This window comes from Saimiri boliviensis, chromosome 3, assembly GCF_048565385.1.
Source record: "Saimiri boliviensis isolate mSaiBol1 chromosome 3, mSaiBol1.pri, whole genome shotgun sequence".
Classification (NCBI taxonomy): domain Eukaryota; kingdom Metazoa; phylum Chordata; class Mammalia; order Primates; family Cebidae; genus Saimiri; species Saimiri boliviensis.
This window is the reverse complement of record NC_133451.1, coordinates 51,154,467-51,170,563: the sequence shown is the minus strand read 5'-3', so window position 1 is coordinate 51,170,563 and position 16,097 is coordinate 51,154,467. Positions and strand designations below refer to the sequence as shown.

Below are 16,097 nucleotides of genomic sequence, written 5' to 3'. Positions count from 1 at the left end.
GCTGGGATTATAGGCTTGAGCCTCTCCACCCAGCTAACAAACCTTACTCTTAATGTACCCTGCTTTTCCTGGTCACCTCCCCATAACTTGCCTCCCACATACCCTTCTTTCATTTCAGTGAAACATGGTATTTAAGCCTGAATTCTAAGCCACCTCTTTGAGATACACTCATTTTCCCTGGTATTTTCAATGTATACATGAGGTACGCATACTAATACACTTCTGTTTTTCTCTTGTTAATCTGTCTTTTATTCCAGGCATCTGTCCCAGCTAAAAGGTCAGAATGATAGAGAATTATTTGAGGTAGAACCAAAGGGTGTGGTCCATCAAAGGGTGGGAGATGAATAGGAGGGTGAACTGGAGGTGAACACATGTCTAGGAGAATTCAGGGAAGGATATCTTGGTGCTCAGTGGAACAGAGGAGAAAATGAGAAGGAATAAGCCCTGTCAAAAAACATTTTGGCCCAATACACCTCTCATGTGGATTTGTAACTGGAGACATATTGTTGGGTGGTCCCGCAACCTTAAACTGTGAATTTGTTATATATTGTAGTGCCTTCAAATACCAGGAAGAAAAAAATATAAATCTTCTGTAAAGGAAGATATCTTTAGTTTAGGCTTTAAGGAATTCCCATCAATGAGTTTTTGAGGACAGCAAGCAGAAATCAGTCAAAGGTCACCAAGCACACAAGGAAATAAGGCACCATGAGACCATGAACCAAGAAAAACAGACCTACAGTGATTTTTAGATATCAGAATGATCAGAAATAGGTTATAAAACAACTGTACTTATAACTACTGAAAACTATAGAACAGACAAATGGAGTAAAACCGAAAGCCTTGAAATAAACCCACACATACTTTCAAACAATTTTTAACAGAGTGCCAAGACCATTAAATTAGCAACAGTTAGTTTTTTGTGGGTTTTTTTTTTTTTTTCAATAAATGGTGCTGGGTAAACTGGATATCCACATGCAAACAAATGAAATTGGAACCTTATGTTAGACTGTGAATCTGAAATATCTGAAACAGGTTTCAGTTGATTTAGAAAGTTTGTTTTGCCAAGGTTAAGGATGTACCCATGACACAGCCTCAAGAGGTCCTGATGATGTATCCAGGGTAGTTGGGATACACCTTGCATTTATATATGTTAGGAAGATGGGAGACATCAATCAATATGTGTAAGATATACATTGATTTGGTCTAATGAGGCAGGACAACTTGAAGACGGGGCTTTCAGGTCAGAAGTAGATAAGAGAGTCCTTGATCCTTTTGAGTCCTTGATCAGCCTTCCAGTGAATGTACAATTTAGTCTGACTCAGTGAATCTGCATTTTTCCATAAACAATAGAGCAGAGGAAGCAATCAGATATGCATTTGTCTCGTGAGTCTCAGAGGGATGACCTTGAGTTCTGTCTGCCCTTTGTCCACAAGGAATTTCCTTTTGAACAAATTGTGAGGGAGGTATGTAGCTTTTTATCTTGGTAGCATTTTATTTAGTAATAAAATGGGAGGCATGTTTGCCTGACATACATCCCAATTTGACTTTTCCCTTGGCTTAGTGATTTTGGGGGTCCTAAGATTTGTTTTTCTTTCACAGCTGTATACAAAAATTAACTCAAACTATATAAAAGTCCTATAGCTAAAGCTATAAAACTCTTAAAAGGAAACATAAGATAAAGATTCATAACATTGAGTTTGACAATAATTTCTTGCTTATGACACCAAAAGCACAGGTAACAAAAGACAAATTGTACTTTACCAAATTTAAAACTTTTTTTTTTTTTTGCCTCAGAGGACACTATCAAGAGAGTGAAAAAAATAACTGGTGAGACACAGTGTCTCAAGCCTGTAATCCCACACTTTGGGAGGCTGAGGCAGGTGGATCACTTGAGGTCAGGAGTTTGAGTCCAACCTGGCCAACATGGTGAAATCCCATCTCTACTAAAAATACAAAAATTAGCTAGGTGTGGTGGTGGGCACCTGTAATACCAGCTACTCAGGAGACTGAGGCAGGAGCATTGCTTAAACCCAGGAAGGGGAGTTCAAAGGGAGCCAAGATTGCTCCACTGCACTCCATCCTGGTCAATAGACCAAGACTTCATTTCAAAAAAAAAAAAAAAAAAGACAACCAAAAGATAGAAAATATTGGCCAATCATATATTTGATAAGAGGATAATGTCCAGAAAATAAAAAGAATTCCCAAAACTCAACAACAAAAAGACAAGCAACCCAATACAAAAATGGGCAAAAGAGTTTGCTATTGTTTGTGTCTGCTCCAAAATTCAGATGTTTCCAATGTGATAGTACTAGGAGGTGGGGCCTTTAGGAGGTGATTAGGCCATTAAGACGTTGATCACCACCTGTAGAAGTTTGGCCTGCAGACCCTGACTCAATGACAGATGAATAAATGCACTCTCACACGATTACAGTGATTCAAGTGGGATGGTTGTCAGCTGCTTTCAGAGGGTGAACCGCAGCCGATCGACTCTTCATCATTACATCTATTTAGTAAAAGATTTCATAAGAGAGGTTCTAAGTCAACACACTTGTGGATAATTAACGTAGTTAAAAGAATGATTATATGAATGATAAAAGCTTTAGGTTCTGGGCCCAGATCCCCTTTGATCTCCCCTTGAGAGGACCATCCAGTACAAAGTTTACATGAGTAAACAGAGTAGAGACAAGGGGATGTGGGGTAAACAACTAGGAAAGCCTCTTATCGTCCCTACGTTCTCCCTAACTTAATGGACCTGCCACTTTTGGCCTGTCGCAGTAAAACCTTTCAGCCTTCCAAAAGGTTTGAAACTAATCTATAACTCTCCCTAATATTTTCTGTAATATTTTGCCAGCCACCCCAAGTGAATCTCAACAGGCCACAAAGGCTCCTTACTTGTAAATGGGATTAGATGCCCTTATAAAAGGGCTTGATGGAGACAGTTTGTCTCTCTCTCTCTTTTTTTTTTTTTTTTTTTTTTTAACTATTCTCTCTTTTGTCGTGTGAGAACACAGTGTTCCTCTCTTCTGGAAGACACAGTGTTCAAGGTACCATCTTGAAATAAGAGATCAGACCCTCACTGGACAGTGAGCTTGATAGTGCCTTAGTCTTGGATTTCCAACCTCAAGAACAGTGAAAAATAAGTTTCTGTTCTTTATAGTTTACCCACTCTAAGGTATTTTGTTGTAGAGTACAAAATGGACTAAGACAAACTTGAATAGACATTTCTTAAAAAGAAGATCTACAAATAGCCAATAAGCACATGAGAAGATGCTTAACATTGCTAATCATGAGGAGGATGCAGCTCAAAACCACAATCTCCTTCACAACCACTAGAATGCTTATGATAGAAAAGATGGACAATAACAAAAGTGTTGATAAGGATGTGGAGAAATTAGAACCCTTTTACATTGCTGATGGGAATGTAAAATTGTGTGACTACTGTAGAAAACTGGTAGTTTCCTTCCAAATTAAACAGAATTATCATATGATCCAGCAATTCTCCTTCCAGGTATATACCCAAAAGAATTGAAAGTAGGGACTTAAACAGATATTTGTATGTCCATTTTTATAACAGCTTTATTCCTAATAATGAAAAGTGAAAACTACCCAAATGTCCATTGATGATGAATAAACAAAATGTGGTATATAGGTACAATGGAATATTATTCAGTCTTAATGGAATTCTGCTACATGCTACAACATAGTCAAACCTTGAAAACACATGAAGTGAAATAAGCCAGTCACAAAAGGACAAATATTGTATGGTTCCACTTGCATGAAGTAACTAGAATAGTCAAATACATGGTAGAAAGTAGAATGTAGAACAGCAGTTTCCTGGAGTTTGGAAGAGAAGAGAATGAGGAGCTATCATTTAATGAGTACAGTTTTTCTATTATGAGTAGCAGGAGAAATCTTGAAAACTAACAAATATGTGGATATTAAACAATATGCTACAAACAACCAATGGGTCAAAGAAGAAATCAGAAGAGAAATTTTAAAATGTGTTGAAGAAAACAAAAATGGAACTACAACAAAACTGATAGAAGGCAGCAAAAGCAGATTTAAGAGGGAAATGCAGGGCCAGGCGCGGTGGCTCAAGCCTGTAATCCCAGCACTTTGGGAGGCTGAGGTGGGTGGATCACGAGGTTGAGAGATCGAGACCATCCTGGTCAACATGGTGAAACCCCATCTCTACTAAAAATACAAAAATTGGCTGGGCATGGTGGCGCGTGCCTGTAATCCCAGCTACTCAGGAGGCTGAGGCAGGAGAATTGCCTGAGCCCAGGAGGCGGAGGTTGCGGTGAGCCGAGATCGTGCCATTGCACTCCAGCCTGGGTAACAAGAGCGAAACTCCGTCTCAAAAAAAAAAAAAAAAGATGGAAATGCATAGCAATAAATGCCTACGACAAAAAAGAACAAACTAAGCTTACAGTTATCAGAAGGAAATAAATAATAAACAGCAGACATATATGAAACAAAGACTAAAAAATATTTAAAAATCAACAAAATCAAATCAATCATTGGTTTTTTGAAAATATAAAATCAAAACCTTAGCTATACTAAGAATAAAGAAAGCTGGCCGGGTACAGTGGCTCGTGCCTGTAATCCTAGCACTTTGGGAGGCCAAGGTGGGTGGATCACCTGAGGTCAGGAGTTCAAGACCAGCCTGGCTATCATGGTGAAACCCCAACTTTATTTAAAAAAAAAAGAAAAAGAAAGAAAGCTAAAATAAAATCAGGAACAAAAGAGGAGACATTACAGCTGATACCCCAGAAATACAAAGCATTATAAGAGATTAGTATGAACAGTTACATGCCAATGGACTGGATAACCTAGAATAAATGGAGAAATCCCTAAACACATATAGCCTACCAACAGTGGATCAAGGAAAAATGCAAAATCTAAACAGACCAATAACAAATAAAGAGATTGAATAAAAAAATTAAAAGTCTCCTATTGAAAAAAATTCCGGGACCTGATGGCTTCACCAGTAAATTCTACCAAACATTGCAAGGAAAACTAATACCAATCCTTCTTAAACTCTTCTGAAAATAGAAAAGGAGGTAATATGTCTAAATCTTTCTTTCTTTCTTTTGGCAGAGTCTTACTCTGTCTCCTAGGCTGGAGTGCAGTGGCATGATCTCAGCTCACTGCTACCTCTGCCTCCTGGGTTCAAGTGATTCTCCTGCCTCAGTCTACCAAGTAGCTGGGATTACAGGTGCCTGCCACTGTGCCCAGCTAATTTTTGTATTTTCAGTAAAGACAGAGTTTCACCGTGTTGGCCAGGCTGGTCTCAAACTCCTGACCTCAAGTGATCTGGCCACCTTTGCCTCCCAAAGTGCTGAGATTACAGGCGTGAGCCACTGCACCTGGCCCTAAAGTTTTTAATGAGGTCAACATTACCTTGATAATCAAAGCCAGACCTGGACATTACAAGAAGAGAAAATTATAAGCCATTATCTCAGAAGAACATAGATGTAAAAACCCCCAACAAAATACTAGCAAACTAAAATCAACAGCACATTAAAAGGATGTTTTACCACAATTAAATGAGACTTATCCTATGGATGCAAGGATGTTTCAACATATGCAAATCTACAAATGTGACATACCACATTAACATAATTATGGACAAAAATCATATCATCTTGTTAGATGCAGAAAAGCATTCAACCAAATTTAATGTCCTTTCATGATAAAAACTTGCAACAAATTAGGTATAGAAAGAATGTACCTCAATACAATAAAGGCATATATGACAAGCCTATAGATGATATCATATTCAGTGATAAGGTTTAAAGCTTTTTTTCTTAGACAAGAATGCCCATTCTCACTGTGTATTCAATATAGTACCAGAAGTCTTTGACAGAGCAATAAAGGAAGATAAATAAAAGGCATCCAAACAGGAAAGGAAATAGTGAAATTGTTGCAGTTTGCTGATGATGTAATCTTGTATATATAAAACCCTAAAAGCCCCCCAAAAATCTATTAGAACTAATAAATGGATACATTAAAGTTACAGGATACCAAATCAATATAAAAACTAGTAGCATTTCTGGCCAGGTGTGGTGGCTCATGCCTGTAATCCCAGCACTTTGGGAGGCTAAGGTGGGTAAACTGCTTGAAGCCAGGTGTTTGAGACCAGTCTGGCCAACGTGATGAAACCTCATCTCTACTAAAAATACAAAAATTAGCTGGGCAAGGTGGTGGGCACCTCTAGTCCTAGCTACTCAGGAGGCTGAGGCAGGAGAATTGCTTGAACCCAGGAGGCAGAGGTTGCAGTGAGCTGAGTTCGCACCACTGCACTCCAGCTTGGGCGACAGAATAAGACTCTGTCTCAAACAACAACAACAAAAACTAGTAGCATTTCGGTACACTAACAGTGAACTATCAGAGAAAGAAATCAAGAAAATAATCCCATTTATAATATTTACAAAAAAGTAAATACTTAGAAATAAATTTAATCAAGGGTGTGAAAAATCTGTAGCCTGAAAATGATAAACTATTGGTATTTTTGAAGAAGACACAAATAAATAGGAAGATATTCCATGTTCATGGATTGAAAGAATTAATTAGTGTTAAAGTGTTCATATTACCCAAAGCAATCTACAGATTCCATACAATCCTTATCAAGATTCCATTATGCCCTTTTATACAGAAGTAGAAAAAAATTCTAAAATTCATATGGCACTACAAAAACCTCTGAATAGCTAAGACAATCTTGAGCAAAAAGAAGAAAACTGGAAGACTGGGTGTGGTGGCTCATGCCTATAATCCCAGCACTTTGGGAGGCTGAGGCAGGTGGATCACGAGGTCAAGAGATTGATATCATCCTGGCCAACCTGGTTAAACCTTGTCTCTACAAAAAAAAATTAGCTGGGCGTAGTGGTGCATGCCTGTAGTCCCAGCTACTTAGGAGCCTGAGGCAGGAGAATTGCTTGAACCCAGGAGACAGAGATTGCAGTGAGCTAAGATCACACCACTGTACTCCAGCCTGGCAACACAGCAAGACTCCATTAAAAAAAAAAAAAAAAAAAAAAAGAAGAAGAAGAAGAAAAAAAAAAACTGGAGGCATCACATTGCCTGACTTCAAACTATATTGCAAAGCCATTGTAATCAAAACAGCATTGTACTGGCATAAAAATAGATATTGACCAATGGAGAACTTAAAAATGAATCCACACATTTACTTACAGTCAATTGATTTTTGACAAAGGGGCCAAGAACACACAATGGGGTAAAGGACAGTCTCTTCAGTAATGGATGCTGGGAAACAGGATATCTACATACAGAAGAATGAAATTGGACCCTTATCCTGCTCCGTCTATAAAAATCAACTAAAAATGGATTAAAGACTTAAATGTAAGACCTGAAATTGTGAAAATATGATACAAGAAGAAAACACAGAGGAAAAACTACACACTGTTGGTCCAAGCAGTGAATTTTTGGATTTAATCCCCCAAGCTCAGGCAACAAAAGCAAGAATAGACAAGTAAGATTACATCAAACTAAAATGCTTCTGCACAGCAAAGGAAACAGTTGACCAAGTGAAGAGACAATCTGGGAGAAAATATTTACAAGCAATACACTTGACATGGCGTTACTACTTAAAATATATATGGAACTCAAATAACAGTAGCAAGAAAACAATGCAAGTTTAGAATTAGCAAAGATAATCAGCACTTTGGGAGGCCAAGGAGGGAGGATCAGTTTAGACGAGAAGCTCAGGCCCAGCTGGGGCAACATGGGGAAACTCTATAAAAATAGAAAAAATTAGCTGGACATGGTGGAGCCAGCCTATAGTTTCAGCTACTCCAGAGGCTGAGGCATGAGAATTGCTTGAACCCAGGAGGTGGAGGTTGCAGTGAGTCAAGATTGTGCCACTGCATTCTAGCCTCGTTGGTGGAGGGAGACTTTCTCTCCAAAAAAAAAGTAAATGCATCTGGTGGTCTTGAATGCATATGTAGTAAAAGAAACCAAAGTTTATTTGTGTATGATGTTAATTGGTTTTGCCTAATATAGCCATCAGCAAATTTTCCATGACTTAGAAGATACTTCCTTAATATTCTATATATGTGTTCTAAATTGACATTTTATTAAACTTTTCAGTGAAGCATATAATCCCATTAGTGCTGGGAAGTAGGAAAAAGTAGGTCACTTTGCTTTATTCTTCAAAACTAATTAACTGTAGAGTTCATGAACAATTGAATGTGCTACATGTCAATGAATTTTCCAAATACATATTAAAGTGTACAACCATGTTAATTTTCTTTTCTTTTTGTGTAGGATCCCAATGAAGATACAGAATGGAATGACATTTTAAGAGACTTTGGCATTCTACCTCCTAAAGAAGAGCCAAAAGATGAAATTGAAGAAATGGTTTTACGTTTACAGAAAGAAGCAATGGGTATAGTTGTACATTTGCTGGGCTGGATGATGGGATTAATACAGTTAAGGTAGTAGTAAGGTATTTCATGAACATAGTGGGAGAGAAGACATTAGAAATCATTTAATATAAACCCTACCTATTCAGTATTTGGATGGGACACCTAAAATGACTAATTTACATGTTGAAAATCACATGCTAGTTGATAACAGAGCTGACGTATCCTGGTGTGTAACCTAGTAAGCTTTCTTCTCCCACCATGTCTCTCTACCTTGTGATTACCATCTATTGTGATCATTCTTTAGAGTATGTATTATTTATCAAGATTTCTGGATACTTGAGGGAAATCTGAATTTATGGAGTCAAATTGGTTTTCATACCTAGTTTTAAATGTAGCCTGTCAGTTCTGTGAACCTTGAGGAAATAATACTTTAATGTTATACTTTCTAGTATAGGTTTTTTATTGGTGGCTGACTGCTTTATGTTTGTTTAAAGATACTCTTACTTTTTGAGACAGAGTCTCACTTTGTTGCCCAGGGTGTAATTCAGCGGCACAATCTCTGCTCACTGCAACCTCTGCCTTTCAGATTCAAGTGATACTCCTGCTTCAACCTCCAGAGTAGCTGAGATTACAGGTGCCTGTCACCACACCTGACTATTTTGTATTTTTAGTAGAGATGGGGTTTCACCATGTTGGCCAGGCTGGTCTTGAACTCCTGACCTCAAGTGTTCCACCCACCTCAGCCTCCCAAAGTGCTGGGATTACTGGTGTGAGCTATCACGCCTAGCTGTTTAAAGATACTCTTAATTTTCTTTATCTAAGACAGTTTTTTCTAGACATTGACGGTAATATAAAAAAAAAATTTAACCGTTTGATAATCTATAATTTATGTTGTTTTAGTTAAACCATTTGAAAAGATGACTCTTGCACAGCTGAAGGAAGCTGAAGATGAATTTGATGAAGAAGATATGCAAGCTATTGAAACATATAGGTACAGCGATTCATTTGCGTTAGTTATAAATTTTTGAAGTATTATAAGAATAAGACTAAGAGATTTGTTGAATAGATTTTACAAAGAACAACACTAATTTTTAAGTAACATTTTGAAACTCCCTTTATATAAGGTGAAATTTTATTACATCATTATATCATTTTTTCTTAATATTTTGCCTTTAGTAGAAAATTATGCAATGATATATAACTTCAAGCTACATATTATTAAAGTAGAAAATAGCAATAAGAGGCCAATAAAAAGATGGCCATGATTTTCCTTCTAGCATGATGTCTGTCAAAGGTGTCTATCATTTCATGAAGAATTAATTACCATTCTTAAACAAATTATTTTAGAAATTAGAACAGATTCATACATTTCGCAACTTGTTTCCCAACTAAAATGATCTCCAGCACAAAGACAGCCTACAACAATTAAAACAAAAACAAAAACAAAACCCTGGCAAAGGAGGAGAAGCTTATTTCCAAAATTACCACATTATAGGATTCAAATGTCTAGTTTTCAACAAAAATTACAAGGCACACACAACAAGAAAGTTGTGTGTTCAAAGGAACAAAATATACTGAGAGAAAATGTACCTGAGGAAGCCCAGAAGTCAGACTAGCTAGACAGAGACTTTAAGACATCTTACAGATGCTTAAAGAGCTAAAAAGACAGGAATATAATAAATGATCAAAAAGAGAATAGCAATAATGAAATAGAAGTTATAAACAGGAATAAAATATATTCTGGAACTGTGATAAGAAGAAATACATATTTGGTCTTTGTCCCCAGTTCCCGACATAGACATACTCGTAGTTTTAGGATGAGGGATGGTTCCCAGAGGAAACAATCATGTGGTTAGAAGATTAGGACTTTTAACACTATTCCCTGCTCTCTGGAGACAGGAGAGGGCAGAGGGCAGAGGGCCTAGAGATCGAGTTAATCACCAGTGGCCAATGATTTAATCAATCATGCCTATCTAATAAAACTTCCATAAAAACCACTAAATGATGGTGCTGTGGTCTGAATGTTTGTGTCCCTTCCTAAATTCATATATTGAAATTTAACCCCCGCAAGGTGATGGCATTAACAGGTAGAGCCTCAGGGAGGTGATTAGGTCATGAGGGCTCCCCATTCATGAATGGGATTAGTGCTCTTATAAAAGAGACCTGAGAAGGCCAGGTGCAGTGTCTCATGCCTGTAATCCCAGCATTTTGGGAGTACAAGACAGGCGGATCACTTGAGGTCAGGAGTTCAAGACTAGTCTGGCCAAAATGGTGAAACTCCGCCTCTACTAAAATACAAAAATTAGTTGGGCATAGCAGCATGCACGTGTAATCCCAGCTACTTGGGCAGCTTAGGCAGGAGAATTGCTTGAATCTGAGAGGCGGAGGTTGCAGTGAGCTGAGATCATGCCACTGCACTCCAGCCTGGGCAACAGAACGAGACTCTGTCTCAAAAAAGAAAAAAAAATGGAGAAGAAGCCTGAGAAACCTGGAACACACTTTTTAAAAAATTCATTTTGCCAATCTTTGCCTTTAACTGGAGATTAATCACATTAATTTAAAATTCACTTACATTTAAAGTAAGTACTGTCAAGAAAGGAGTTGCTGGCCCGGTGCAGTGGCTCATGCCTGTAATCCCAGCACTTTGGGAGGCCGAGGCAGGCGGATCATGAGGTCAAGAGATTGAGACCTTCCTGTCCAACATGGTGAAACCCCATCTCTACTAAAAATACAAAAAAATTAGCTGGGCGTGGTGGCACGTGCCTGTAGTCCCAGCTACTCGGGAGGTTGAGGCAGGAGAATTGCTTGAACCCGGGAGGTGGAGGTTGCAGTGAGCCAAGGTCGCACCATTGCACTCCAGCCTGGCACCTGGTGATGGAGTGAGACTCTGTCTCAAAAAAAAAAAAAAAAAAAAAAAAAAAAAAAATTAAGAAAAGAGTTGCTTCTGCTACTTAGGTGTTTTCTGTATTTTTTATATAATTTTTGTTTTCTTAAGTCTTCTATTACTACTTTCTTTTTGCAGTTAGCTGTAGTGTAGCATTTTTTATTTCCTTCTTCTTTCATTTTATGTGTATCTTTTTGTTTTTACCTTAAGGATAAAAATTAACATCTCACAATGGCCTCAGCAATCCCAGCACTTTGGGAGGCATGTATCCCCGTGTGGGTGTCTTTGAGTTTATACTTGGAGTTTGTTGGTCTTAGATATATCAATTCATGTATTTCATTAAATTTGGGAAATTTTCAGCCATTATTGCTTAAAATATTCTTTATGCTTATTTTCTGTCTCTTTTCTGTTAAGATGCACACATGTATGTTGATCTGCTTGATATCATCCCATAGACTCTTTAGGCACTATTTATTTATTTTTTCATTCTTTTTTTTCTGTTCCTCAGATTTGATCATTACAGTTTTCCTATTTTCAAGGTTGCTGATTCTTCTGCTTCCCCAAATCTGCTTTTGAAATCTCCAATGTACTATTTTATGTCAGTTACTGTAGTTTTTAGTTCCTCTGGTGTGTTTTACTTATACCACTTCCAGCATGAAATGTAGCAGGGTCCCCCACAACCAATTCTCCAACTTCCTGGACACCAACTGGGTGTTCTACAGTTCATTTCAATTCTGACACTAACTACTGGAGTTAGGGAAGACGCCTCTATGGCAGACTACTTCATACACACTAAGGTGGTTATAATAAATAAGTTGGTGAGGATGAGAACCCTGTGAATTGCCATTGGGAATGTAAATGGTACAGCCACTTTGAAAAACAATCTGGTGGATCCTCGAAAAGTTAAACATAAAGTTAGCAATTCTACTTCTAGATATATACCCAAGAGAATTCAAAACACATATAGGAATGGCATAGAAACATTACTCACAATAACCCCAAAATGGAAACAATCCAAATGTCATCAGTTGAAGAATAGATAACCAAAAGTGATATATCAATACAGTGGAATATTATTCAGCCATAAATGAAATGAATTGAAGTACCAATATGTTCTACAATATGGAGGAAAACATGCTAGGGGGAAGAAACCAGTGCAAAAAGTCACAGAGACAGAACACAGATTATTGGTTACCAGAGCTTGGGATGGGGGATAGGGAGTAACTGTGAATAGATATGGGTTTATTATGGAGTGATGAAAATGTTCTGAATTAGGTAGTGGTGATGGTTACACAACTCTTTGATGCTTATCCTATAGTTCTCCTGAGCAGCTCTCTCCCAGGTGATGACTATGGACCGGGGCTGTTTTCATTAGGGGCTACATAATTTCAGAAACCTTTACCTCTAGTTGTGTGGATCAGAAAGACAGTGTGAAAGATCACGTGCGGCATTTTAGGGATGAGTCATCGAAATGTATGTATCACTTTCACTCATGTGCCATGGCCTATAATCTAGTCTCATGATCCTAATCCAACTGTGAGACAAGCTGGCAAATGTAGTCTTCCAAGTAAATGTAGCTTCCCCAGAAGAGAAAGCTATAATGATGATCACCCTACCTGTCTCTACCATAGAGATTAAAGAGAGATGCCATAAATAGAAATTCTTTTATTTGCATATTCCACATCAAAATCACAAATTCAGGTGCCACCAAATTATGGCATTATTTTCACTTCTGTACCTGAACCTGTAATGTTTAAAAATATTACTTGTTCTTAAGAAATTCTGTACTTACCTTGCTGGTGCTGATTTAAAGCAAATTCCTCATTTAAAGTAAAAACAAAACAGCAAGAAAATATTTTTTAAAAACTAGTGGTAAGCTAAAGTAATGGAATTTTTCTTACTTGATAAAAATTTTAACAAACATTAAAAGTTACTATTATGAGAAAAAGATGAATTGTTCACTATCATCTGTTTTTTTCTTTGGTGGTAGCGGGGAACAGAGTCTTGCTCTGTGGCCCTGGCTGAAGTACAGTGGCCTAATCTCAGCTCACTGCAGCCTCTGTCTCCTGGGTTCAAGCAATTCTCCTGCCTCAGTCTCCTGAGTAGCTGGGACTACATGTGCATGCTACCATGCCTGGCTAATTTTTGTATTTTTTGACAGAGACAGAATTTTACCTTGTTGGCCAGGCTGATCTCAAACTCCTGACCTCAAGTGATCTGCCCACCTTGGCCTTCCAGAGTGCTGGGATCACAGGCTTGAGCCACCACATCCCACCTCATCTCTGTTATTAAACATCATACTATAGGTCAGGGGGCCAGTTCACTGTCCCTCAGACCATTGGAGGGCCGCCACATACTGTGCTCCTCTCACTGACCACCAGTGAAAGAGGTGCCCCTTCCTGAAGTGCGGCGGGGGGCCGGATAAATGGCCTCAGGGGGCCGCATGTGGCCCGCGGGCCGTAGTTTGGGGACACCTGCAATAGGTCCTAGCCAGTGCCTTAGGACAAGATTTAAAAAAAAAAAAAAGATGTAATATTCAAAAAAGAAGAGACAAAGATTATTATGTAGATGATTTGCTATAAAATAACAAGTGAGTCAGCTCAGAAGCTCTTCTAGCTAAAAGGATGAAAAAATGTATACATAGCAATAAACAATTCTGTAGTATATTGTTTGTGGCATATAATACTAAATTGGCCTTTTTGACATGTGCCCCCCTTTCCTTTGGGGTATTCCAGTACCATGGAAGCTAAAAACCTAAAATGATATTTCTCAGACTTTACTGTAGTAAAGGTAAATAATGTGATTTAGACATTTACCAGGGATGTGAATTCAGAACTAAATTAAGTGTGGAAAGAAGTAGAAATACACAAAGCATCCATTTAGCTGGTACTAATCTAGAATTTGCATCATGGTTTTCAGGCCATTATTCTTTTTTTTATTTTATAATTTCAACTTTTATTGTAGATTCAGGGAATGCACATGAAGGTTTGTTACACAGGTACATTGCATGATGCTGAGGTTTGGGATATGATTGATGTGATCATCCAGGTATGGAGTATAGTATCCAATGGAGCCATTATTTTGGCAACAGTTTCTCATCCTCAGATTATTACTAAGAAGATAGGCTTCTAGAGACAAAAGCTGTTACACTGGCTTTCTGATTCTCAGGATAGTTTGGTACTAGAGCCAACAATGGAGTCGTAGTTCTAGATTCCCTAGTTTCCAGATTGTGGTAGAGCCTTGGCAGGCCAGTTTTGCATGTTGTTCTAGGAGTCATTCCTGGTAGCCAGGTCTAGAGCCTGCTCCTTGTGTCCTTTAATTGAATTGGTAAAACATTTAATTTTCCATATTAAGCTCCTGTCTGCTTAAAATGGCTAGTGAGCTTTCTGTTTATGCAACTGAATCCCAACTGATAGGATTGTTAGGTGAAAAAGGCAGGCCATTGAACACTGTATGAACTCCTAATGGCAAAACTAGCCCATGTGTTTACTGTTCTCCCCTGCCCAATTCCATTGAAGTAACAAAGACAAATGAGAAGAAGGAAGAAGTGGAAGAGGGGAGGAGGAAGAGAAGTCGTTGATAGTTGTACCATTAAGTAGAGCATAGTGTCATCATTGGGACAAAAATGTTTTGAAATTTCTGAAAGATATTAAGCCGGTTGAGAGAAATTAGATACTTGGTGCAAACAAAGTAGGGCTCTCAGAAGAATTGTGGAATAACTTTAGGTTGCAAATACCTGGGCCAGTGGAGAAAAATTGACGGATTTCAATTTGAAAACTATGAGAGGTCCCCCAGCCTTGGGTTACTATCCTTGGCATTCTCCCCTAGATTTGATTTTGCTTGGATTACTGGTTATGTAAAGTAAGAGGTTTTACTTGATATATTTCTAGCATGTGAAATAAGGTCAGAATGTTTTAAATATTCCCAGGTTTTGTCTTTATTCAAGTGTGTCAGGAGACAGTTGCTACTGAAAGGAGAGTTGGTTACTCACAGTTTCCAACTGCAAGGGTGCATGCCACATCATGCCACACCGAGGCCATGCAGTGAAGCACCTGAATTGATCAGGAGTCAGAAGGAGCAAGGAAAAAGCATGGGCATAATGCTTTTATTGTGGTTTGTATGGGAAAAACAAGACTAGGCAGGGTAAACAAAATTAGGATTGGCTAGTTTCAATAATTTTGGTGGGCTCTGGGATATAGGGGCTATCTCTAGTTGTTTGGTACCTGGCCCTGGGATGATTATGGCAGGGAATAGTGGCTCAGTCTGATAAAGGAGGTGATTGATGATGTGAGCCCTAGATTGGTTGGTTTGTGTTTAAAAAGTGTTTGTTATCTCCTGGAGTTTGCTAGCCCTGGGAGGGGCAGACTCTACAGAATCAGCAATGCGCCAGATGGCAGAGCATCGAGAATACGTAAAATAAGAAAATATGGTTAATACACAGAGAAAGAAAGAGGGTAAATACTCCCAGCAAACTTAGAGCTATAGAATCATTAAATGTTAATAAACTTGCAGACATGTCAGAAACCATTTAGATTTGCTTCATGAATCCAGGTGTTCAACAGCGAAATTGTCAAAGTATGTAAATGTTGAGAGAGTTGGTTTTTTTAAACAAAGTTTTGAGGTTCGCTATGGATAGATAAATAGGTAAACATTTATTGAATGCTCACAGTGTGTCAGACACCCTGCTAAGAAATGTACATGTATTATTTATTTCCCAATAATCCTTTGTAAGTAGTTATTAGTATTATTCCCATGTACAATTATGGAAACTGAAGTATAGAGAGATTAAATAACTTGCCCAAGTTTATGCTATTAACAAGTACTGG

General features: G+C 38.1%; 1 protein-coding gene across 1 annotated transcript in view; it reads left to right on the top strand.

Annotated features, from left to right (window-relative positions):
• PDCL2 (phosducin like 2) overlaps positions 1–16,097 on the top strand; it is a 39,546-nt gene that overhangs the window by 2,321 nt on the left and 21,128 nt on the right. The window contains exons 2-3 of the mRNA XM_003933612.4: positions 8,287–8,407; positions 9,288–9,378. Coding sequence (XP_003933661.1) covers positions 8,287–8,407; positions 9,288–9,378 — 212 coding nt within the window. The remainder of the gene's footprint in view (positions 1–8,286; positions 8,408–9,287; positions 9,379–16,097) is intronic.